Below are 26,274 nucleotides of genomic sequence, written 5' to 3' on the forward strand. Positions count from 1 at the left end.
CCACCACCGCTCCCTGTCCCCCGCATCACTGCAGTGCCATACAGTTCAGGTTAGGACCTCTCCGCGGTCAACTGGGGATCACACGAGACCCATATAGGAACTAAACGGACAAACAGACTTTATCTCAAAGAGATGCATCTGACAACATGGTTGTGAATTTAAATGGTCTTAAAAAGGAACACTCATTTGAATGAGATTAATCATTCACAGCAATGTAAACTAAGGCTTAGACTTAATCCGAAATGAGTTAATGTACTATACAATGTAGCTAAGCTAACAGTTATGGTAACTTGGCATAGTGATTGCTGGTGTTTTGAAGTTCAGTTAGTATTGATAGTTCTGGTGACCATGATAATGTATGATTCCTCAGTTGTTCCTGTATGGAACTGTCTGTACCCAAATGAAATGTAATATCCTGAGCTTTGCTGCTGCTACATTTAGCTTAGACTAACCTTGAGAAGAACTACAGTATTGCTGGGAACTGCATCTCTGAGTGTTCACTGTTTCCAGACCAGCACAATTACCATGTGGCCTGGATGTGGAACTACAGTATTTACAGTATATATTATACATACTAGATGCATGTTTTCAGATGAATATTGGCATTAGGTCTGACATAATCTGCAGGCTAGATGCTACAGACAAAACAACAACTGACCTCAAAGTTCTGGTGGGATTCTCTAATTGTTTTGTTTTTGCTGGCACTGACTGGCTTGTCTCGCTCACTCTCAAACTGTTTTCTGTGGAACTGGCGCCTGCCTGCCACAGGGATATCAACACTCTAATTTTCCCCTTATGAATCCTAGCCCCGTCTCGCACGACTTGCCATGTCTTGTGTCCAACCCCTCTCTTTTTGCTGTTTTGCTCTCCCGCTTTCTTTCTCTTTCCTCTCTCTCCCTCTCTCTACTAGTCTTTTAAAACATTTATCTATTTGTTTAACAAACACCCTTGCCCTCAGTGAATTTCACTGGTAACCTGTTTTTAGCATTAGTTTACCTATTCATACTATTTAGGGGCATAATATACCTGTCTCTGTCTGTCTGTCTCTGTAAAATTATCAATCAAGTGAATTCGATCTGTTGCTCTCCGCTTACCTTTCATCCCTCTTTCTCATGCCAGGGTGTTTTCTGGTAAGAGTCAGAATACAGGGGGATGAGGGAGAGATGGAAGGAGTGGGATGGATGAATGAATGAATGAAATTGAGGATGCAAATTGCCACTGTCCTAAAGTGTGACCCATAGACTGGATTGTTGTGACCTCATCAATATAAGGCTGATGACTGTAACATATGTCTGGTGTTTTTATATAGATCTCATGCTATTCAAAGCTTCCTGGTTTGTTCCTTAGGGAGTGACTCAGTAAGTCAACCATCAACATGCTGTGTATCCTAAGCACCGTCCTCTTGTGCAGCAAGTGTGTGTATGTGTGGTTGACTCATCACCTAAGAATGTGTGGATATTTCACGCCCATAATGAGTCTTCCTTGCTCTATTGCATGGTTTACAGCAGCATGTGATGTCATCAGCTGGAGACCAGTTATGAGTCATGGTTTCTGGGAGACTAACCTTATCCTCTCCAATGTGTTGCTTGTTTGTTTATTCTGCTCTCTGTCTGCAGTTTCTGTAGTAATTATGTTTGTACTCTTGACAGGAAGTGTGTTGGGCTTATGTTTGTATTGAAACCATCCCACTCTGTCTTTCCATTCTGGTGGGGAGAAGTCTCAGTTCAATGTTAGGAACTCGGCAGCCAATAAGAGTGGAATTCAGAGCAGCCTTCAGCTTTAAGCCTGGCTCAGTCTGTATTGTGGTCTAGTATAACACACTGTACAGTCGTTGCAAAACGTTTTGAGAATTACATAAATATTAATTTTCACAGTCTGCTGCCTCAGTTTGTATGATGGCAATTTGCATATACTCCAGAATGTTATGAAGAGTGATCAGATGAATTGCAATTAATTGCAAAGTCCCTCTTTGCCATGCAAATGAACTGAATCCCAAAAAAAACATTTCCACTGCATTTCAGTCCTGCCACAAAAGGACCAGCGATTCTCTCGTTAACACAGGTGTGTGTGTGTTGACGAGGACAAGGCTGGCGATCACTCTGTCATGCTGATTGAGTTCGAATAACAGACAAAGCTTCAAAAGGGGGGTGGTGCTTGGAATCATTGTTCTTATGTCAACCATGGTTACCTGCAAGGAAACACGTACCGTCATCATTGCTTTGCACAAAAAGGGCTTCACAGGCAAGGATATTGCTGCCAGTAAGAGTGCACCTAAATCAACCATTTATCGGATCATCAAGAACTTCAAAGAGAGCTGTTCAATTGTTGTGAAGAAGGCTTCAGGGCGCCCAAGAAAGTCCAGCAAGCGCCAGGACCGTCTCCTAAAGTTGATTCGGCTGCGGGATCGGGGCACCACCAGTACAGAGCTTGCTCAGGAATGGCAGCTGGCAGGTGTGAGTGCATCTGCACGCACAGTGAGGCGAAGACTTTTGGAGGATGGCCTGGTGTCAAGAAGGGCAGCAAAGAAGCCACTTCTCTCCAGGAAAAACATCAGGGACAGATTGATATTCTGCAAAAGGTACAGGGATTGGACTGCTGAGGACTCGGGTAAAGTCATTTTCTCTGATGAATCCCCTTTCCGATTGGTTGGGGCATCCGGAAAAAAGCTTGTTTCGGAGAAGATGAGGTGAGTGCTACCATCCGTTCTGTGTCATGCCAACAGTAAAGTATCCTGAGACCATTCATGTGTGGGGTTGCTTCTCAGCCAAGGGAGTGGGCTCACTCACAATTTTGCCTAAGAACACAGCCATGAATAAAGAATGGTACCAACACATCCTCCGAGAGCAACTTCTCCAAACCATCCAGGAACAGTTTGGTGACGAACAATGCCTTTTCCAGCATGATGGAGCACCTTGCCATAAGGAAAAAGTGATAACTAAGTGGCTCGGGGAACAAAACATTGATATTTTGGGTCCATGGCCAGGAAACTCACCAGACCTTAATCCCATTGAACTTGTAGTCAATCTTTAAGAGGCAGGTGGACAAACAAAACCCCACAAATTCTAACTCCAAGCATTGATGATGCAAGAATGGGCTGCAATCAGTCAGGATGTGGCTCAGAAGTTAATTGACAGCATGCCAGGGCGGATTGCAGAGGTCTTGAAAAAGAAGGGTCAACACTGCAAATATTGACTCTTTGCATCAACTTCATGTAATTGTCAATAAAAGCCTTTGACACTTATGAAATGCTTGTAATTATACTTCAGTATTCCATAGTAACATCTGACAAAAATATCTAAAAACACTGAAGCAGGAATCTTTGTCGAAATTAATATTTGTATCATTCTCAAAACTTTTGGCCACGGCTGTACTTTAACATGACAATGGAATGTAGCACCAACCAGCTCAGGCCTAGTTCATACTGTAACGTTACTGTTGAAGACATACTGTAGAGTTAGTTAGGGCCCAGTCTATAGAGGAAAATCGATCCCTTTTTAGGGCAGCAATAGGTCTATTATCATTTTCTATCCCCCTTGCCTTCATCTTATGTCTTGTAATAAGCATCATGCCACTCCCCTCCCTCTCTCCCTCCCTCTCTAGATGATGAGGTGGACTTGCAGCATAGTACGACAGGGAGCGAGGCGGGGAACTCATCAGGCGAAACCCCTCCCTCCAAACGCAAGGGCAAGTTCTCCAGCTTCGGCAATATGTTCAAGCCCTGGAAGTGGAGGAAGAAGAAGAGCAGTGAGACGTTTCTGGAAACCTCAATAGGTACCTACCCTTTATAAATAGTAACCTTGATGTATGGATTGTACAACTGTAAGGACCTGTTATTTTAAGTCAGCTCAAGTCTTCATGGTCTCAGACAATGTTACTCATCAAGCCACTTCAGTTACGGGAAAATTAAACATTTGTTTACTTTCAGTGTTGGAGAGGAAGATCTCGGTAAGGAGACCTCGTCAGGAGCTAATCGACAGGGGAGTGCTGAAAGAACTTCCAGAGAATGGTATGCAGACCAATGCCCGTATCCACAAAGCCTCTCCGAGTAGGAGTGCTGATCTAGGACCGGTTTAGCTGTTTAGATCATAATGAATATGATTATATGGAAATATCCTAGATCTGCACTCCGACTCTGAGATGCTTTGTGCATACGGGCCCTGCTAGGCAAAGGACCTACAGAGATACTGGTAGCCTATATTTTATCAACGAGTAACAAAACTATAGTAGGGTAACAATTTTAGAGAATATTGATGTCGAGAATATCTTTGCTGACCTCAGATTCCTTATCAGTATGTGTTTCTGTGTGACAGAGAGCAACGATGTGAACCACTCCAAAGTTCCGGGGGTGAAGAATGGCCAGCCAGTATCCATGGACGTTGACCGGGTCTCAGAGTTAGGGGTCAGGGGGTCGCGGGGGGAGCCAGGCCCAGGGCTCAACCCCACTTGGTTGCCCCAGGGAGTGGACCCCCGGCGGGGCACTGTCCCTTCAGATGACCCCCGGAGCAGGAGCAGGGTGCCCTCCGATGCCTCTCGCTCCAACCGAGCCCCACTGGACGTAGACTCGCACGCCAGGCTATCGGCCATAGATCTGGAGAGACGGAGCAGACTGCCCTCTGACGTGTCGGGGGAAAGGAGGAAAGGAGGGTCACTACCGAGAGGACCTGCTCCTGAGGATGGGAAGCACCGGAGAGAGGGGAAAGAGGACAAGCGAGAGGAGAGGAGAGATGGGAAAGAGGAGAGGAAAGGAGAGAGGAGAGATGGGAGAGAGGAGAGGAGAGCGGATGGGAAAGGGGAGAGGAGAGATCCTTGTGATGAGAGAGAAAGAAAGGATCAGAGGGAGGAGAGAGACCGGGAGGGAGGCGAACGGAGGGATGATAAAGACAACAAGGAAAAGAGAGACAGGAGAGATGACAGGGAGAGGAGAGAAGATAGGGAAAGGAGGGACAGAGATAATCGAGAGGAGGACAAGGAGAAGAGAGATGGGAAGGGAGAAAAAGATGACCGGAGAGAGGGAAAAGAGAAAAGAGACGAGAAGAGAGATGATCGAGAGAGGAGGGATGACTGGGAAATAAAAGATGACAAGAGAATCGATTGTGAAAGGAGAGATGCTCGTGATCGCAGGGACGATGGTGAGGAGAAGGATAGGAGAAGGAGTCCTAGGGCTGGGAAACCAGAGACTATCTTGAGACCTGTAGAAGGGAGTCGTCCGGTGGTCAGACCCCACTCTGAGATGGAGCTGAGGCCCAGTCTCCAGAAGACCTCCTCAGAGGACCTCCGTACCAGGGTCCGCCCTGCCTCCGAGACTTACTGTGGAAGCACCTTGCCCAGGTACATACCATCTGAGGAGACCAAACGAGGGGAAACCCGCGGAAGAGCAGGTAAGAAACTGCCTGGGATGTATAAGTAAATCCTCTCACTTGTACGTCTGAAGGTTGCTCTTCAGTTGTTGAAGTTCAACAATTATTAGTGGAAAAAAGCATTTTAAAGCAGTTTATTGGGCACTTTGCAAGGCAATGTCTGCTAGTTGAGTGTCTAGAAGATTCTTTCCATTCTACTGTGTTGTATATACGGTAACTCGTAAATCTCCTTGTTCTCATCCCTGTGAAAGGTGTGAGGACTTGACCAGTATCCGTCTTTAGTTAGTTAATCTGTTAAAAAGCTGCTTATTGTCTAACGTTGAGTTGCAGCTTATCTCAGCTCTGTGTTCTATGTGCTCAGCACTGTACAGTAACAGTGTGTGTTTTTGAGGCTGCACTTTGAGCCCCAAGGACCAGGTGGAATAGAAACACTTATTATCCTTCTGACTTCCTGTCTGTCTCCGTGTTTTGTCTCTGTCGGTCTCCGTGTTTTGTCTCTGTCGGTCTCCGTGTTTTGTCTCTGTCGGTCTCCGTGTTTTGTCTTTGTCGGTCTCCGTGTTTTGTCTCTGTCGGTCTCTGTGTTTTGTGTCTGTCGATCTCCATGTTCTGCCTGTAGAGTCCACTGGTGTCCGCTTCGCTCCTGGCCCCACCCCAGACTCTGACTCCGCCTTTAACTCCTCCTCCTCCCGGAGAGCTCAGCCTCCTACCAAACAGGCCATGCTCCCTCCCAAGGGCCAACCCACCACCACCTCCTCCACGGAGCCTGGCCGGACCTCCACCCCACCTTCCTCCTCCTCCTCCTCTACTTCCTCCACCTCCTCTGCTATAGCGGTGGCCAAGCCACCCAGGACTGTTTCCCTGGTCATCAGTGATGACCCTCCTCCCACCCACTCCAACCCTGTTCCCCTTGTACGGTCCAGCCAGGTACCCCCCTCCTCCACCACGGGGGAATCGGCCACTCCTCCACCCGTACCCCCCCATGCCAAGCAGCCACCTGTACCCCCACCCAAACTCACCAACCGCAACAGCAACCCCGCTCTGCTTGGTGAGTTTACCCTGCCTCTGCTCCCTGTTTGTACTGCTGTTTCACAACATAATGTACTGGTTATCATTGTTTTACGTAGGTTTATGGATGAGGTAAGTCCTGTACCCCTCAAGTAAAGTCTTACAATTACATTTGACCTTTTTGAACCCAAATCAATGACTCTGGTGTTTCTAAGTGTCCTTTGCTGTTTCAACAGAATATGTCCTCCTGCAGTATAGTGGTTGGTCTCGATGTGTACTGAAACACAGTGTTCTATGCAGTACCTAGGCCTTTTCTCAGTTGGATTTGCTCAACTCTTGCATCCTCTCTCACATCCTTTTGAAAAAAGTCAAAGGTAATCGAGGAGAGGGAATGTGGAAGAAAATGCGTTTGTATGAAATGACTGATCTCCACGCACATCAGGCTAATTACTTTTACAAGGGTGGATCCCAAAATAAATGTATAAAGTGATATGTTTTTATGTTAGTTGTGCAAGACATTTTTATAGATAAAACGATAAGTAGCATATCGTTTTTAAACGTTTGCATCATTTTCTCCTTCGAGAAAACAATGGTATTTGGCAGATTTCGAAACTCTTCCGTAAAGGACTTGAGTAGAATATACTTGTGCTTCCTCGCCAAAACAAGGCTATTGAGGAGGGCAGGACCATCTTCCATTTGCCTACTAACGAATTGACACGTTCCTCGACCACTCATCGATATTCCGGTCACAGAGGAGAGAGGGCGGAGGACAGACTTATGTCCAAACAAGAAAAGGCCCTAGTCTGCAGTTTGTGTACAGCGAGACAGTCTCCAAAGAGAGGGGCAGGCAAGGGCTTTTCTTTACCGGGTTTATTCAAGCTCCGCTCTCACATACACACACACAATGCTGTGCTGGCGCTCCTCCAACATGCCTGGAGCAACTCCAGAGCATCCACGGCTCTGATTGGCTGCCTCAGTTTTCCACATCCTCTGCCCCAGCTGCCCTAGGTCTGGAGCCCATTCCAACAGTCTGTATAGTAACAGTTGTTGTGACTAGGGCTGTTGTGGTGACCGGTAATTAGTAGCCTACCAAACTTGCTAACGGCCTGGTACTCAGCACTCTATTATCCCTCTAATCACTCTGACATCAATGAAAATCTAATCAAACACTTCATGAGATGCCATGAGCTCATGTTGCGCAACATTTCTATAGGCTATGAAATTGTGCGAGAAACGGTGATGGCCTCTATTAAAAAGAGGAGGATCCCATTAGATTTCTATAGGCTAGGCCTAGTGTATTTATTTCTCAACTTTCCTAATATTAAGCACATTGCTTATCTTTACAACAGGTGTATAGCCTACCTGGTTGGCATTAAAATGAACTACAGGAAAAGCATCCTCCATTCACTATTTAAYTGTAGAGATTACATGTATTTTTTCACCTGCCCCTGTTTCAAAACAGATGCATGATAATGGTCCAATCTAAATCAAAACGGATTTCACACTTATATGTAAAGTTAATACTAAATCATGAATAGTCTGATGGATGACAAAATTAGCCTATCACTTGTGAGTTAGATATTATCACTTGTGTATGATGCCCAGCTTAAGGCAAGAAACAAATCCTTTTTTATTATTTTAACTTTTTCGAATCCTAGTCCACACCTCATGTAGCCTAGCCCATAGGCCAATATGTTTTGATAAGGTTTGCGTCACAGCTAAAGTGACCAAATCAGGGAGAAGCCCTTCTCAGGGAGAAGGGCTGCAAAAGGCATGGATTTTTTTTAGGGTGCATTATTTCCACACAAAGAGGATTCTGCCGGGAAATTCAAAGCATTATCAGGTGCTTCTCAAATTGTGAACGAGAAACTGACGAAGTGTGAACAGTCTGCACAAAAAACAAAGCAGAGCTCATGCCTTTCAAGTTACCTCAMGCCTTTCATCATTAGTCGCATCATGCAGCCTTACAATGTATTAAAAATCTAAAAATCCAGCCCAATGTTTGTAGAACAACTAAAGTTACATTATTAACTCTAAATTAACCATATAGGAGTACCTATTTCGTTGTTAACCGCTCAGCATATGTCCGCACTCCCTCAAATCATTTGGAGAAAATACCCATTATTTTTATTCAGCTTTGTTCAATTGTATTCTTCTTACTATAAAATAATGCCATGGAATTCTAAGCAAATCTTGTCTGTTAAATGAACTAGTGTAGCCCACAGCCATTTGGCATAGCCAGATCAGTACAACTCAGTATGATATTCTGTTCMTATGAAATGGACTACATTTTCTTCATATCATGTTTCTTCAGACCTGTCTAAAATAAATAATGGATTTATTGTGAAGCTGTTTGAAAATGTAAATGTTCCAAAGGTCTGCATCAGTGGCTTGTAGGCTGTGTGGAAGCCAGGAGATGCTAAATGTGTTTTTTAATTAATGGTCAATTACCATGAGACCGACAGTTTATTTTCTTGACAATCACCCGGTGACGGAATTTTGTGACCGCCACAGCCCTAGTTGTGACACAATTAGAAAAGTCCTATGCCATTCTGAAGGCATAGTCCTCATAGATACGTTGCTCCATTTTACAATAGCATCTGGCTGACAGTTGTGTACAGCAGAAATGATAGTTAGTATTCATTATGTGGATCTCCTCCCTGATAGGCATTCTGAGTCTGTATTCTGATTGGCTGCTACACTGACACACAGTGCATGTCTCCTGGCTAATCCCAAGAGTGGCGTTTGTCAATGGTTATGTAACCCTGTCATTGGTCGTAAACCATACAGGATCCACAGAATACAAACATCCATTCTGTCACTGCAAGAGAGAGCAGGTTTATGTATCACAGTATATACATACAATAGGCCAACGTCCTCACCAGTCTGTCAACAGACAATCATGCTGCCTGGCAGTTTTCTATATCCGAAGCCTATCTTTAGGTTAGATATTAGATATAATAAGATGTTAGATATTGAGGTAACAATCTGCCTAGCTGGGCAACAGTGGCCAGTTATTCAATGTCTCGCACCGTCAACCAGTCCGCTGAAGGCCTTGACCTCTGACCTCACTCATCTCTGGCAGCGTCCACATTGAACAGAGCCTCAAGGGTCCACGGTCCCCATCCTCCGCACTACTGGACAAGTTGAAGAAGGCAGGGGGAGCTGGGCCTCTACCTCTCCCTGTCCACCTACTACCTCCGCTACCGACGAGCTGAACAAGCCTGTTCAGATACCCTGTCCTGAGGGGCACAAGCCTGCCATGCCACGCTGTGATGCTGTCCATCCATGGGCTTAGCACTGAATAACCGTAACCGCTCCACAGCACGTGTTATGACACCACCAAGTCTGATGGGTTAGTCTGACAGGAACTGATGACATTGGAACAACTGTTCCCCGTTCTGCCCATAGCAAGTGATGTGATGCACCACCAGCATAGATCGATCGTCCCCCACTTTATTCATTGCATGTCAGATTGAGTTGTGGCTGAACTGACTGAACTAACTTGACTTGGTTGGAATGAAAACAATGCATGGAAGTTAGGCTAACTGCCAGGCAGTGTGTCCCAGCTTGTTGGTTGTGTCGTCTTTSACTTTAAAGAGAGGTCAAGAGAGACTGCTGAGGCGTGTGAAATGACTTAAAAATAATGGATTAAGACTAATAAAATGCTTTTCAGGTTGTTTTCAAATTCAGGCTTTAATACTGCACGGAATGATTTCCATCTGAACCATAGGATAAGATATGGGCCATGCTGCTAATATCCAGACCTGATATCATCATGCTTTTTCAAATATATCCCATCCATCCACAGGGTAAAAATGCATTGTGCCTTCATGAAACTAAACAACTCATCATAATCCTTTAACCAGTTTCCTTAAGTGTGAATGTGATGCTTTGATGCCCTCTTTCCCTCTGACCTTCTCTCTCAGTTATGTCCTTGTAAATGACCAGTATTCATTCTGTTGTGTGTTTTTTGTTCCGTAGCGGAGCTCTCTCAGGCTGGCAGTGGTGTCATCGTGTTTCCTGCCCCCACCAGGCGCTCTCCACCCACTCCGCCCAAGAGGATGATCACCAAGCGCCTCTCCGACGACCCGTCCCCTGAGGCAGAGGCCTCCTTCCCCTCTAGTTCTGCCCCTGTTCCAGTCCCATACCTACTGTCTCTGTACCCCCCAGCACTGACCAAGATGACAATCAGGGACACCCTCAGAGCAGTAGGGTTCCAACTACCCACCTCTGACCCTGCACCACGACCTCTGCCCCATATACCCATGTCCACTCCTAGCTCCCACCCCTACCTACCTCTCCCCAACCCTGTCTCCGTCCCCCTCCCTATCCATCAGAAGGATCCTCCCAGCCCCACCACAGAGCCACCCAGCCACCCCCCAGCCTCAGTCCCAGCCATCCCTCTGCACATCCTGATCCAGCGGGCCCTGTGCTCCCCAAGCCCGGCCCAGGCTAACCCAGACGGATCCCAGAGAGCCCACTCCATGCTGTTTGAGTCCCCTCCAGAGTTCCTCACTGAGGCTGGAGGCCGACGCTCTCTACCCGTCACCATAGAACTGCTCAGACTGTGAGTGCTGAACTTATCATGCTTCCATAATGTCACAGCATATCTATTAACCACAATATCAACTGGAACAATATTGACGTTGAGCTAAAAATGTGGCTCCAATCATTACAACAGAAAAATTATAAACATACTTCAAACACACGATCACACTATTCAACAGAGTCAGACTCAATTATTGACATTTGTCCCTCTTTCTTTCGATCCCTCCAGACCTGAGGATGATGACTTCAACATGGAGGAGGAGTTGGAGAAGCTTCACCCCAGGCGGATGCTGCCCTCCCAGCCCCCCAGGCAGCCTGAGCTGGAGTCCAGGAACAGAAGGGGTCTGATAGGGGAACCCAGGGTCAGTGTGATTCCAGAGGGCCGGGGGCCCGGAGACAGCAGTGAGGAGGATGAAGATGAGGAGACGGACTCTGACGGACCCATCCTCTACAGAGATGACGATGAAGACGAGGACGAAGATCCACCAAGTAAGTAGATCTGAAGTTGGTTGATGATATCACATGGGTCTGGTGTTGAATGTAGTAAGTAGATCTGAAGTTGGTTGATGATATCACATGGGTCTGGTGTTGAATGTAGTAAGTAGATCTGAAGTCTGTTTGATGATATCACATGGGTCTGGTGTTGAATGTAGTAAGTAGATCTGAAGTCTGTTGATGATTCACATGGGTCTGGTGTTGAATGTAGTAAGTAGATCTGAAGTTGGTTGATGAATATCACATGGGTCTGGTGTTGAATGTAGTAAGTAGATCTGAAGTTGGTTGATGATATCAACATGGGTCTGGTGTTGAATGTAGTAAGTAGATCTGAAGTCTGTTGATGATATCACATGGTCTGGTGTTGAATGTAGTAAGTAGATCTGAAGTCTGTTGATGATATCACATGGGTCTGGTGTTGAATGTAGTAAGTAGATCTGAAGTCTGTTGATGATATTCACATGGGTCTGGTGTTGAATGTAGTAAGTAGATCTGAAGCTGGTTGATATATCACATGGGTCTGGTGTTGAATGTAGTAAGTAGATCTGAAGTTGGTTGATGATATCACATGGGTCTGGTGTTGAATGTAGTAAGGTTTCTGAAGTTGGTTGATGATATCACATGGGTCTGGTGTTGAATGTAGTAAGTAGATCTGAAGTTGGTTGATGATATCACATGGGTCTGGTGTTGATTTCAATCTCAGAATAAGTACAATAGTATTAGGAAGACACTTCCATTATTAGTGAACATCAATAAGGGAAATTCAATTTGAGCCTGTATTTTTTGATTTTCTTCCTTCATTGTATGCATTTTACTACGTGCAGGTAAAGCTAAACCAAATGAGTAGTCTAATGTGATGTAGAGCGAAAGTATAGCCCCAAGTTAAACTGTCATGTTTTTGTCTGCACCACCCAGGTGCCTTGGCGAGCCGTGTGACGAGGAAGGACACCCTGGCCCTGAAGCTGGAGAGACAGCAGGAGAGAGAGGAGCAGGAGGGAGGAGAAGGACAGGACGGAGTCGGCCGGCAGAGCAGAGAGCAGTGGGAGGCACTCAGGAACAAGATCGGTACTACGCTCAACAGGTAACTACATCTAGAGACTGGTGTGTGTTGTGGGGGTGTGTTCCCCTATCCTGAACAGGCGTGTGTTGTGTGTTTCTCTAATCAGGAGGTTGAGTCAGAGACCCACAGCAGAGGAGTTGGAGCAGAGAAACATCCTTCCAGGTAACTCTCTCATATTTTTGGTCTGCATTTTTATGTCAGGTTTTATTATAATGTTTCCAGTCAATATCAACTTCATGCTTCATTCATTTCCCCTCAGTTGCTTTAATGTCCGTTACGTCTAGATAGACAAGCATCTCTCTGGTTTTACTAGTAACCAAAACTGTATCTAATACAGTGTGAGATGTCAATGTGTTGTAGACATCTGCCATACATCAGTCTACCCTCTAGTGGTCTGTAAAAGTACTTCCATACAAGAAAAGATATGGCTTGCTTCACAGTGTAATTTAACCATTGCACTTGTTTGTTCTTGAGTTTAGCATTGGGACCAAAACGGTAGTGCCAACACTTTAAGAATTTGAGATTATATTTTCTAAAACATATTTCCACTCAGGTATCCAAAATGGAACGTTTTCACATGTCTTATGGTTGTCCTCAGACTACTCTGAAAGCACTACTTAAAAGCTTTGTCCTTAGACAGCTTTGTAAAAGGACTACACAATGTGCAGAGTGCGTATTAGACAAAGGACTTCCTTGTCCCCGAGAGGGGAAAGACTGATTTAAAACAACTCCTGTTACTCCTGTGCTGTGTAGATGCCAGGAGAAGCTCAGGGACCTGAGTGCTGGTCTAGTATCAGGTCCCCCCTGACCATATAATCATATTCATTATGATCTGAAAGGAAAAACGGATTCTAGATCAGCACTCCTATTCTGAGACGCTTAGTGAATATGGGCCCTGGTCCAGTCTACCTGCTCGCGCTCTCTCTCTCTCTGTGTCTAACTGACTGCAGTGTTTCTGTTCTGCCTCTGATGGAATGTCTTGTCTTATTGTAGCCAGGAATGAAGCTGATATCAGGGCAGAGAGGAGCGAGATCAAACGCAGACTAACCAGAAAGGTTAGCCTGACACACACACACTGCAGAATGAAAACACACAAAGATACCGTACATTATCCTGCATATATACACACACTCCGGTGACAAAACAATCATACACAGATATACAAATAAAACACTCAAATGTAACTAATCACCATAAAGTGTTAACTTAGCATTTTAGTTCCAGACAGTCAGTGTGTTTTCTTTCTACCCCCCCCCGGGCAGCTGTCCCAGAGGCCCACCATAGCAGAGCTTCAGGCCAGGAAGATCCTGCGTTTCCATGAGTACGTAGAGTGTACCACAACTCAAGATTACGACCGCCGTGCAGACAAACCCTGGACCAAGCTCACTCCCTCTGATAAGGTGAGACTCAGTTAAGGGGCATTTTCATAAATGTTCAACTTCATATTAATCATCTCCAGCACCATCTCAACATCTTGTGAAAATGGCGCGTTTCTATGTTTTGTGAAAAAAAGAGGAAGATGGATGTTTCCAATGACATCATCAGTGTGCATCATGTGATTTTGACCAACGATGAGTATGCATTGACTACTAATTGTCTACTAATTGGTAGATGTCATCTTTTTTACTAAAAACATAAACATAGCTATTTTCATATGTTGAGGTGGTGTTGGAGATTATGAATAAGGTTGTAAAAGACTGGTAAAAAATGGTAAGAGTGCTCAACTGTAATATAGAGTCATAGTAATAACAGCCTGTCACACACTTTTAAACCTTTGTACCTTTATTTATACCAGGAAGTCTTCTGAGGTTTAAACCTCTTCATACTGAGAGATATTGTATCATTTCAGCAGGGTTTTGAATTCCAGACACATACTGTGTCAAACAAAAATCCCAAGAATGCAATATAATCGCTTCTTAATGGCTGTGCTGAGTTGTCCCCAGGATATTACCTGGTCCAGTGAAGCTAGGAGAAGAGGTTGAAACAGAAATAATAGCATACTTTCTGCTATTCAGAGGTTTAAAATCCGTCACCATTTCTTAGATGAAAACTGAGGTCTTAAAACATTTGCTGTTTTATTTTTTTTAAGTTGCAGAACTTTTATTGGCAAGTTAAAATATTGAGAAGTTCATATTTATGATTGGATGGCAGTTCTGAGGTGCCAGGATTTGGATATGAGGCAGGATTTGGATACGTGTGCCATCGCAAATAAACTCAGCAAAAAAAGAAACGTCCTCTTTACTGTCAACTGCGTTTATTTTCAGCAAACTTAACATGTGTAAATATTTGTATGAACAAAAGATTCAACAACTGAGACAAACTGACCAAGTTCCACAGACATGTGACTAATAGTAATGGAATAATGTGTCCCTGAACAACGGAGGGTCAAAAGTAACAGTCAGTATCTGGTGTGGCCACCAGCTGCATTAAGTACTGCAGTGCATCTCCTCCTCATGGACTGCACCAGATTTGCCAGTTCTTGCTGTGAGATTTCTGGGGGGAAATGGCCCTAGCCCTCACCCTCCGATCCAACAGGTCCCAGACGTGATCTGGGCTCTTCGCTGGCCATGGCAGAACACTGACATTCCTGTCTTGCAGGAAATCACGCGCAGAACAAGCAGTATGGCTGGTGGCATTGTCATGCTGGAGGGTCATGTCAGGATGAGCCTTCAGCAAGGGTACCACATGAGGGAGGAGGATGTCTTCCCTGTAATGCACAGCGTTGAGATTGCCTGCAATGACAACAAGCTCAGTCCGATGATGCTGTGACACACCGCCCCAGACCATGACGGACCCTCCACCTCCAAATCGATCCCGGTCCAGAGTACAGGCCTCGGTGTAACGCTCATTCCTTCGACGATGAAACCGAATCCGACCATCACTCCTGGTGAGACAAAACCGCGACTCGTCGCTGAAGAGCTCTTTTTGCCAGTCCTGTCTGGTCCAGTGACGGTGGGTTTGTGCCCATAGGTGACGTTGTTGTCGGTGATGTCTGGTGAGGACCTTCCTTACAACAGGCCTACAAGCCCCCAGTCCAGCCTCTCAGCCTATTGCGGACAGTCTGAGCACTGATGGAGGGATTGTGCGTTCCTGGTGTAACTCGGGCAGTTGTTGTTGCCATCCTGTACCTGTCCCGCAGGTGTGATGTCCGGATGTACCGATCCTGTGCAGGTGTTACACGTGGTCTGCCACTGCGACGACGATCAGCTGTCTGTCCTGTCTCCCTGTAGCGCTGTCTTAGGTATCTCACGGTACGGACATTGCAATTTATTGCCCTGGCCACATCTGCAGTCCTCATGCCTCCTTGCAGCATGCCTAAGGCACGTTCATGCAGATGAGCAGGGACCCTGGGCATCTTTCTTTTGGTGTTTTTCAGGGTCAGTAGAAAGGGCTTTTTAGTGTCCTAAGTTTTCATAACTGTGACCTTAATTGCCTACCGTCTGTAAGCTGTTAGTGTCTTAACGACCGTTCCACAGGTGCATGTTCATTAATTGTTTATGGTTCATTGAACAAGCATGGGAAACAGTGTTTAAACCCTTTACAATGCAGATCTGTGAGGTTATTTGAATTTTTTTTGAATGATCTTTGAAAGACAGGGTCCTGAAAGAGACATTTTATTTTTTTACGGAGTTTATGTCTGACTCAGCTGGAGAGAAGAGCAGACACTGGCTTGCTTGTCAATTGATTCTCATTGAATAAAGCCTGAAGTCTAGGCACTAATCGCTTGATCTATTTGTCTGTACTGTACAGGATTACAAAGTAGAACTGCTCTAGGTTGTTGCTGCCAGTACAGTGACTCCGGTGTTATGTGATGCATCTTCCCTCTCTATTATTTTCTATCTAGGCTGCCATCCGCAAGGAACTTAATGAGTTCAAGAGCTCTGAGATGGAGGTTCATGAAGAGAGCAGGATCTACACCAGGTTAGTGTCCTATACAACACCAATGTCTATAAATTATTCAAAATGACTCCTCAGATTTAGCTGAACATTTCTTCCAACTTTATGATTAATATTTGATTTACTTATATCCAGGCCCGGAACTCAGAACTAACCAGGATTTCTCTAAAACTCAACTGTTGTTGAATGTTGTAAGTTGGAGCCCTATATCTTTCTAGCCAGTGTGCATCATAACTTTCCTCCATCCTCACTCCTCAGATTCCATCGGCCTTAGCTGTGCTCCCTGTTCTGGCTGCAAAAGAAGCACTAAAATGCAATACGGAGCCGGGGGTTTGCAGGACTTCAATATGGAACGCACAGACCCCCTGGTGACTGCAATATCTAGTCCCTTGTCCTGGAACAAGCCTGTTCCTCTCCCGGAAGGCACACTATTGATGGCTGAAATAAGAAAAATGTAACATTAAAAACAGAAAACATCAACAAAGATGAATTTTCCTGGAACAAGCCTGTTCCTCTCCCGGAAGGCACACTATTGATGGCTGAAATAAGAAAAATGTAACATTAAAAACAGAAAACATCAACAAAGATGAATTTTCCTGGAACAAGCCTGTTCCTCTCCCGGAAGGCACACTATTGATGGCTGAAATAAGAAAAATGTAACATWAAAAACAYAAAACATCAACAAAGATGAATTTTCCTGGAACAAGCCTGTTCCTCTCCCGGAAGGCACACTATTGATGGCTGTATCTGAAACCATGGTATGTCTGTGACCATGGACTATGAATCTGTTGATGTGGTCCCTTGGTCTATCCAGTCATTGTTGAAGCCACGGACTAGATGTGAGGCCCATCGGTCCAAGCCCTCAGATATGAAACCATGGTGGTACTGGTACTACTGTACTGCAGCGTTGAGCTTCCTGACAAGATGACCCACGGGGAAGCAGGAGGAGAACAACAGAGGTGGTGGTTTAGGCCTATTTCAGAGGACATTTTGTTACTTCCCTGTGCCAACACTGTGACTTACGATAGGCATGACAAAAGGGACAGAGATTGACAGAGAATGTCCTTTTTTGTTCATCACATCTACATTCTCTATGTCGCTAGCTAAGGCAAGAATATTCCCAAGAGGCCTTTCTGTACCTGCTTTTTAGACTTCCCTCAACACTTTGCCATATTTTTATTTGAGAAGAGGAAAGAATTGTGTACGTATTGTATTGATTGTTGATCATGATGATGGTTGACATTAGTACACGGTGGTACTAATGATTTAATGTCCAAATAAATGAGATACTGAACTTTCTTAGACTACATGACACTGGTGAAACCCTCCAACTTGTGTCTGTATGGGTACCCACTGGTACTAGCCTTATCGCTTTTGGGACAATACATGGAGTGGTATGGAAACTGTACAGAGGAAATGTGAAATGGCTATATGTAGCCTACATATATCGGTGACGGGTTTAGTTAAAGGAAACTCAAATGTAGCCTCAACTAGTCAGCTTACTAGCTGTTTTACATAGACCTAGATCTTATTCAACAGCTCCATTCTCCCCATACACAATGATGTGCATTTTACTGTATTCTGTTGATTTTCTGACAGCCAGTAATACAAGCTGACTAATTGTTTTTTCAGGCATAGTAATAAGGCACCGTATTGTAAAAATTAAATTGTACAATTTGAAACGGTAGAATAATTTAATAAGACATAACATAAAGCTTACATGCACTATGATTATTTCACGGATGGTGTTGAAGACCTGCGGCAGGAACATGGATATATTTTTACTTTTTTTTTAATGTTACTTTGTATGTAGGCCAATGGTTGGCCTCAGCTGTATAAACTTATCCTGTAGATTTGACTTTATATTAAATACTGCATGTCTTCCTAATGTGTTTTAAATATAATTAAAGTATTACAACAGTGCTATTTTCTAATAATGTTACAGAAATTGGTACAGAAAAAGCGTCCCCTTATTTTACAGATGTTTTTTATGAAGAGATTTTTAAAATTATTTGCAAACCTATTGTATAAATGAATGGTGAACTTGCACTCAAATTAAAATAAGTGGTTTATCATAAAGAATGTTGTCAACTTGTCATTTTCCCAACCATTTGCCTTTTAAAAAGTACTCCAGGTGAGGGCAGTATTACACAAACTGTATAGTTTGTCTGCGTCTTGCAACTTCTATTCTGGGTGGAAAATACAGGGCAATTGTGTGTGTTGTTTTGGGTCAACAATAGCCTTGAAACTATTATGAGTCTTTCCTATCGTCATACATGCAGATGAGAAGTGTAGTCTACTGTGTACCCTAGCTATGGCAATATAGTATTATTGTGTATCTTCTTCGACCGTTGGTGCATGGGATAAACAGCCTTCCCTTGATCAGACATGTTATATCATACTGCACATCGAGCCCCAAGTTAAATCGGGTCCTATTTGCGCCTCTCGTCAGCCTTTGAATTGCTAATTATGGAGTTGCGTAATAGAAATACATATTAAATGTGCCCACTCTACCTCATGTTAGTTCTTCTAAGCCAATTGGCCCAAGAATATTATTATGCCTTTTTTTTTTTWGCAGAGTGAACTAATATCTAATACTCTTCCACTCTTTATTGCCTTTCATCTTTGTTGATGTTTTCTGTTTTTAATGTTACATTTTTCTTATTTCATTGAGTCTTTAGACTATCAATTGTGGACAATGTGTTCCACCAGCAATAGCCGTCAGTGGGTCCTTACCGATACCGACGTCATTAAGAACCGCTGCATCATCCAGAGTATCATGACTGGCTGCATAACTGCTTGGTATGGCAAATGCACAGCCCTCGACCGCAAAGCACTACAGAGGGTGGTGCAAACAGCCCAGTACATCACTGGGGCCGAGCTCCCCGCCCTCCAGGACCTCTATATCAGGCGGTCTCAGAGGAAGGCCCAGAAAATTGCRGTACACTTCAGCCACCTAAGCCATAGACTGTTGACTCTGCTACTGTCTGGCAAACGGTACCGTAGCATTGGCTCTCGAACCATCAGGCTCCGACAGAGCCTGTACAGGGGAAGGAAAAAAATGAAAATGTATGCACTCACTACTTGTAAGTCGCTCTGGATAAGACTGTCTGCTAAATGACAAAATAGCTTCTACCCCCCAAGCCATAAGACTGCTAAATAGCTAATTAAATGGTTACCTCGACCCTATTTTGCACAGACTCTATACACGCTTTAGACGGGTTGGCTGACAATGTCACAAAAGATGCCTGCGCATCGATGAGGCAGAAGGATGTGTGGTGTTATGATTCTGAAAGGTCAGATCTCTAGCAACAATGACAAGAAGCTGCCATGTGGGGAATCGTATGTGGCTCTGGAGAAAACCAGGCACAGCTCATCACCCGTCTAACACCATTCCTACCGTGAAGCATGGTTGTGGCAGCATCACGCTATGAGGATGCTTTAAATAGAGCCAAATACAGGCAAATCCTTGATGAGAACCCGCTTCAGAGTGCAAATGACAGACTGGGGCGAAGATTTACGTTCCAACAGGACAACGACCCCAAGTATTCAGCCAAAGCAATGCTGGAATGGCTTCAGAACACGAATGTGAATGTCCTTGAGTGACCCAGCCAAAGCCCAGTATTGAATCCCATTTAAAATCTGAACAAAATGAAATTGCTGTTCACCTCCCATCTAACTTAACAAAGCTTCAGAAAATCTGCTAGGGAGAATGGGAGAAAGTCCCCAAAACCAGATGTGCAAAGATGATATAGACATACCCAAGACGGCTGAAAGCTGTAATCGCTGCCAAATGTGCTTCTACAAAGTATTGAATAAGGGTGTGAGATATTTCTATAGTTCAGTTTCTATAAATGTGTCAAAAATGTCTAAAAACACATTTTCACTTTGTCATTATGGGGTATTGTGTATAGATGGGTAAGAACAATACATTTCATCAATTTTTAATCCACACAAAATGTGGAATAAGGCAAGAGGTATGAATACCTTCTGAAGGCGCTGTACACACACTCTCCACTGACACATAACACACACAAGCATACATATACACATCATTTGCTGATGCTACTCTGTTCTTTGTTTTAGTTTTGTCTATCCTGATGCCTAGTTACTTTACCCTGCTTTACATATCTACCTCAAGTACCTCGTACCTCTGCACATTGATCTGATATTCCTTGTATATAGCTTCATTCTTGTGTATTTTATTCCTTTTGTCTTTTTTTTTTACTGCATTGTTAGGAAGGGCTCGTAAGCAAGCATTTCACAGCTGTATTTGGCGCATGTGACAAATAAAATGTCCTTTAATTTGAAACAGGTTTTAGAGAAGACCATATTTTTAACCTGCCTAGGACATGCGTTCCGCTAGCGGAACCCCTCGACAACATTCCGCTGAAAAGGCAGCGCGGGAAATTCAAAAATATTTTTGGGAAATATGTAACTTTCACACATTAACAAGTCCAATACAGCAAATGAAAGATAAACATCTTATTAATCTACCCATCGTGTCCGATTTCAAAAATGCTTTACGCGAAAGCACAACATATGATTATGTTAGATCACCAAGTCAAAAAAACACACAGCCATTTTTCCAGCCAAAGATAGGAGTCACAAAAAGCAGAAATAGAGTAAAATGAATCACTAACCTTTGATGATCTTCATCAGATGACACTCATAGGACTTCATGTGACACAATACATACAGTGGGGAGAACATGTATTTGATACACTGCCGATTTTGCAGGTTTTCCTACTTACAAAGCATCTAGAGGTCTGTAAAAATCCAGAAAATCACATTGTATGATCTTTAAGTAATTCATTTGCATTTTATTGCATGTCATAAGTATTTGATACATCAGAAAGGCAGAACTTATATTTGGTACAGAAACCTTTGTTTGCAATTACAGAGATCATACGTTTCCTGTAGTTCTTGACCAGGTTTGCACACACTGCAGCAGGGATTTTGGCCCACTCCTCCAGATCCTTAAGGTTTCGGGGCTGTCGCTGGCAATACGGACCTTCAGCTCCCTCCAAAGATTTTCTATTGGGTTCAGGTCTGGAGACTGGCTAAGCCACTCCAGGACCTTGAGATGCTTCTTACGGAACCACTCCTTAGTTGCCCTGGCTGTGTGTTTCGGGTCGTTGTAATGCTGGAAGACCCAGCCACGACCCATCTTCAATGCTCTTACTGAGGGAGGAGGTTGTTGGCCAAGATCTCGCGATCATGGCCCCATCCATCCTCCCCTAATACGGTGCAGTCGTCCTGTCCCCTTTGCAGAAAAGCATTCCCAAAGAATGATGTTTCCACCTTCATGCTTCACGGTTGGGATGGTGTTCTTGGGGTTGTACTCATCCTTCTTCTTCCTCCAAACACGGCGAGTGATTTCAGACCAAAAAGCTCTATTTTTGTCTCATCAGACCACATGACCTTCTCCCATTCCTCCTCTGGATCATCCTGATGGTCATTGGCAACTTCAGACGGGCCTGGACATGCGCTGGCTTGAGCAGGGGGACCTTGCGTGAGCTGCAGGATTTTAATCCATGACGGCGTAGTGTGTTACTAATGGTTTTATTTGAGACTGTGGACCCAGCTCTTCTCAGGTCATTGACCAGGTCCTGCCGTGTAATTCTGGGCTGATCCCTCACCTTCCTCATGATCATATGATGCCCCAGACCGAGGGTGATTGACCGTCATCTTGAACTTCCTCCATTTTCTAATAATTGCGCCAACAGTTGTTGCCTTCTCACCAAGCTGCTTGCCTATTGTCCTGTAGCCCATCCCAGCCTTGTGCAGATCGACAATTTAACCCTGATGTCCTTACACAGCTCTCTGGTCTTGGCCATTGTGGAGAGGTTGGAGTCTGTTTGATTGAGTTCTGTTATACTCACAGACATCATTCAAACGGTTTTAGAAACGTCAGAGTGTCTTCTATCCAATAGTAGTAATAATATGCATATATTAGCATCTGGGACTGAGTAGGAGGCAGTTCACTCTGGGAACGCTATTCATCCAAAAGTGAAAATGCTTCCCCCTATCCCAAAAAGGTTTTAACAGATTGGTAAGGCTTTGTGTTCCTGCTATGTTGCTTCCATTTAGTCCCTTGTAGAGCTTAAAGGAGGAATCCTACAGCACATCTACCAGAGGTGATCATACAGCTTCAGGCTCTGAGAAAATAGGTGCGAGCAATAGCTCTGTAATAGTGATTGCAACCTATTATGCCCCCCTCCTCCTTCAAAAGAGAGTTAAAAGGATGACTAGATAAATGATAGGCTCTGTCCCAAATGGCTCCCAATTCCCTATATAATCACAACTTTTGATCATTTGGGACTCTGCCAGAGACTCCACTCACTGGTGTATAAAATGGAGAGTAGAGTACTTATCTGGGGAGACGCAAGACAATAAAATTGTGGCTCGCTTTTCAGCAGTAACCTACCTAAATAACCTATTATTTATAATGTATATTGGAGATCCATCTATATGCCCTTGTAGTTTTGTATTTCATCTCAAAGCATTTAGCCCATGGGCCCTCCCTGGTTCTGCCTTATTCAAGTTGCCATTGGCAACAATATGGTCCTGTTGAAAAAGTGTTAAATGGTGTTTCCTCTGAAACAGATTATCAAAATCCTGTTAACCATTTCAAATACCGAAACAAAAGAAGGTATATTTAATGTACCTTCTTGGCTCCTGGAAATGTTGGACCTTTCCAAGCTACTAAGACAGTAAGCCTGATGTACTGTGAGATTTCCTTCTGGGTTACGAGATTATGACATTTTAACAACCCAATATCTACCATAACACTGACCCTACCTTTCCCTATTCAATGGACTGACAGTGGACGGATCTCTCTCTCTACCATGTAATAGTTGTTGTCATGTAGACTACTTTAGGCTTAGTTCCCCGTGACAGACGTTTGATTCTGGGTAACAAATCTATTTTATTGCACAACAGGCAAATGGAAGGTTTTGAAGTGTAATTACAGTTATTCAGCTGAGCTGAATGTCAACTGGCACTATACCACTACTTACTTTTTCACAAAACACCCACTTATCTACCCATCTATTTCTGTCTATGTATTTGTTCACTTTAGTAAATTCTACTGTACAGGACAATGTTGATCATGGATCTGAATTTGTGGTCATTTTGCTCCATTATAATATTTTTATCAACCTTTGGAACACAGTTGCTTGGTAACTATGGACAAATCTGATATATGGAAGGGATCATGGTTGTGTTGTCGATCTGGTTTATTACAGTAATGAGATATAAATCCTTTCCCATACAGTTCTTCTCTCAGATGTATTATACTGTATATGTGAAGTGATACAACGTATGAAAGTGGCACTTACTCTATCCTCATTTTGTAGGCTAAGAATGAACCTCAAATGTGCATAGTCAAAGTCATGAAAATGTGTCCATTCAACCCAGTTAATCCCATCGGTCACAATAGTGCCTTCATTGTCAATACATTGAATCCATGATACTCATGATATAATAAAATATCTTAATGGGAAAATACAATGGCTCTAATTTATTATATATATATATATATATAAGCAGATTATTTATTTTTTCAGTAGATTGACATTTTGTTGATTATAGATATACTTGATCAAGAGATTTTACAGATCATTTTACCATTATCCATTACATACACTACCCATCCCGGATCCGGGATCATTGTCATCAGAAACGCTGACTAGCATAGCCTAGCATAGCACCACAGGTAAATAATATAATATAATATATCATGAAATCACAAGTCCAATACAGCAAATGAAAGATAAACATCTTGTGAATCCAGCCAACATGTCCGATTTTTTTAATGTTTTACAGCGAAAACACAACATATATTTATCACCACCATATCCAAAAAAAACAGTCATTTTTTCACAGCAAAGATAGCTTTCACAAAACCCACAAATAGAGATAAAATTAATCACTAACCTTTGAACATCTTCATCAGATGACASTCATATGACATCATGTTATACAATACATTTATGTTTTGTTCGATAATGTGCATATTTATAGCCACAAATCGTGGTTTTACATTGGCGCCATGTTCAGAAATGCCTCCAAAAATAGCCAGAGTAATTACAGAGAGCCACGTGAAATACAGAAATACTCATCATAAACTTTGATGAAAGATACATGTTTAACATATAATTAAAGATACACTGGTTCTTAATGCAACCGCTGTGTTAGATTTAAAAAATAACTTTAGTAAAAAGCACACCATGCAATAATCTGAGACGGCGCTCAGCCATCAGAATGCAGTGCCAGGAATCCTAGTTCCACAATAAATCATTGTTTTGTTTTATAATGTCCATTACTTCTGTCGAATTAGCAACTTTGGCTAGCATGTGTAGTACACGTGTCCATACACATTTTTGCAATGAACGAAATCTTCAAAAAGTGATATTAAAAGTCGAATAAACTGGTCAAACTCAGTTGAGAATCAATCTTCAGGATGTTTTTCTCATATATATCCAATAACGTCCCAAACGGAGCATTTCTTCATGTCTATATAACTCATTGCAAACAAAGACATCACATGCCGAGCGTGCGTGGCCAGGAACTGGCAATTTGCCCGACCAGTCACTCCAATAGCTCTCATCCGGCCCCACATCATGCTAGACGCTTCATTCCACATTCTACTGCCGGTTGACATCTAGTGGAAGGCGTATGAAGTGCATACAGATCCATAAATATAGGAGATTTGAAAAGGCGTTGACTTTCAGATCGACCCATTTCAGATTTTTCACTTCCTGTTTGGAAGTTTGCCTGCCATATGAGTTCTGTTTTACTCACAGATATAATTCAAACAGTTTTAGAAACTCCAGAGTGTTTTCTATCCAATAGTAATAATAATATGCATATATTATGATCTAGGACAGAGTAGGAGGCCGTTCAATTTGGGCACCAATTCATCCAAAAGTGAAAATGTCGCCCCCTAGTCTTAAGAAGTGATTTTGAGTGTGAAATGTCATATTTGTTTTATTTCAGGGGGAATTGGCCATGTATAGACCCAAAAACTGAATTAATGTAATAATTTAACAAATACATAATATCAATAGGTTTGTTTAGTGTCTCTTGCACAATGCCAGTGAGTGTTGATGACTAGTCACAAGGGTAGACCTGGTTTATCAGAGTATTGGAACATAGCCATAGGTGCAAACCTGGTTCGTATGGGTATTTCTGCTGAGATATGCAGGAGTAGATCTGGTTTATATTAGTATTGGGACTCAGTCAAAGGTGTAGACCTTGTCAGAGTACTGGAGCTGTGGTGCAGGGGTAGAACAGGTTTACAATTTTAGTATTCAGGCTTTGTCACATTTAAACCTGGCTTAGTTGACTTATTGGGTTAAAGCACAGGTGCATACTGTAGGTATGTAAATTGGACAGGTGTAGACCTGGTTTTTATGAATATTGGGGCTGAAATGCATAATTACACATAGCCTTTATGTAGTGTTGGTAGACCTGTTTTATTGTAGGGCATGCGCAGCAAAAGCCCCAGGTTTTTTTATTTTTTTTCTTCTTCATATTCTTTAGCACACTACTCACCCTACACTGTTTAAGCTAGAAACGCTGTTCAGACGTCAAAACGTGTGGAATGGTCACACTCGAGTTGCTTGTGTACAGTACAACTATTTTCTTTGTCTTCCATCCACTTTCACGGCATTTCTTCAATATACTGAAGCTCTCCATTGCAGTGTTGCCAACTTAGCGACTTATTCAGACCCCTCTAGCAACACATTTTCAAAAAATCGACTTCCAACAAGTCTAGCGACTTTTTCTGGTGTTATTGGAGACTTTTGGAGACTCTGACTTGAAAGCACGTATCGTTCTTACTCTTCTCAACGGGCAGCGGGTGCTGCTGTGGGCCCCACCCTGTCCCAAAGCACTCACAGG

The 26,274-nt window shown here is 43.3% G+C and overlaps 1 protein-coding gene across 7 annotated transcripts in view; it reads left to right on the forward strand.

The window, feature by feature from the left end:
• Window positions 1–18,288, forward strand: part of LOC111955102 (phosphatase and actin regulator 4A) — a 42,124-nt gene extending 23,836 nt beyond the window's left edge. For all 7 annotated transcript variants that reach the window (XM_070436207.1, XM_070436210.1, XM_070436206.1 and 4 more), the window contains 12 exons: window positions 3,601–3,771; window positions 3,926–4,006; window positions 4,311–5,378; window positions 5,974–6,402; window positions 10,347–10,932; window positions 11,143–11,402; window positions 12,324–12,489; window positions 12,575–12,630; window positions 13,462–13,523; window positions 13,731–13,868; window positions 16,313–16,389; window positions 16,624–18,288. In XM_070436207.1, coding sequence (XP_070292308.1) covers window positions 3,601–3,771; window positions 3,926–4,006; window positions 4,311–5,378; window positions 5,974–6,402; window positions 10,347–10,932; window positions 11,143–11,402; window positions 12,324–12,489; window positions 12,575–12,630; window positions 13,462–13,523; window positions 13,731–13,868; window positions 16,313–16,389; window positions 16,624–16,639 — 3,110 coding nt within the window. In that variant the 3' untranslated portion in view covers window positions 16,640–18,288. The remainder of the gene's footprint in view (window positions 1–3,600; window positions 3,772–3,925; window positions 4,007–4,310; window positions 5,379–5,973; window positions 6,403–10,346; window positions 10,933–11,142; window positions 11,403–12,323; window positions 12,490–12,574; window positions 12,631–13,461; window positions 13,524–13,730; window positions 13,869–16,312; window positions 16,390–16,623) is intronic.
• The last annotated feature ends 7,986 nt before the right edge of the window (window positions 18,289–26,274 follow it).

Source organism: Salvelinus sp. IW2-2015, linkage group LG30 (genome assembly GCF_002910315.2).
Source record: "Salvelinus sp. IW2-2015 linkage group LG30, ASM291031v2, whole genome shotgun sequence".
Lineage (NCBI taxonomy): Eukaryota > Metazoa > Chordata > Actinopteri > Salmoniformes > Salmonidae > Salvelinus > Salvelinus sp. IW2-2015.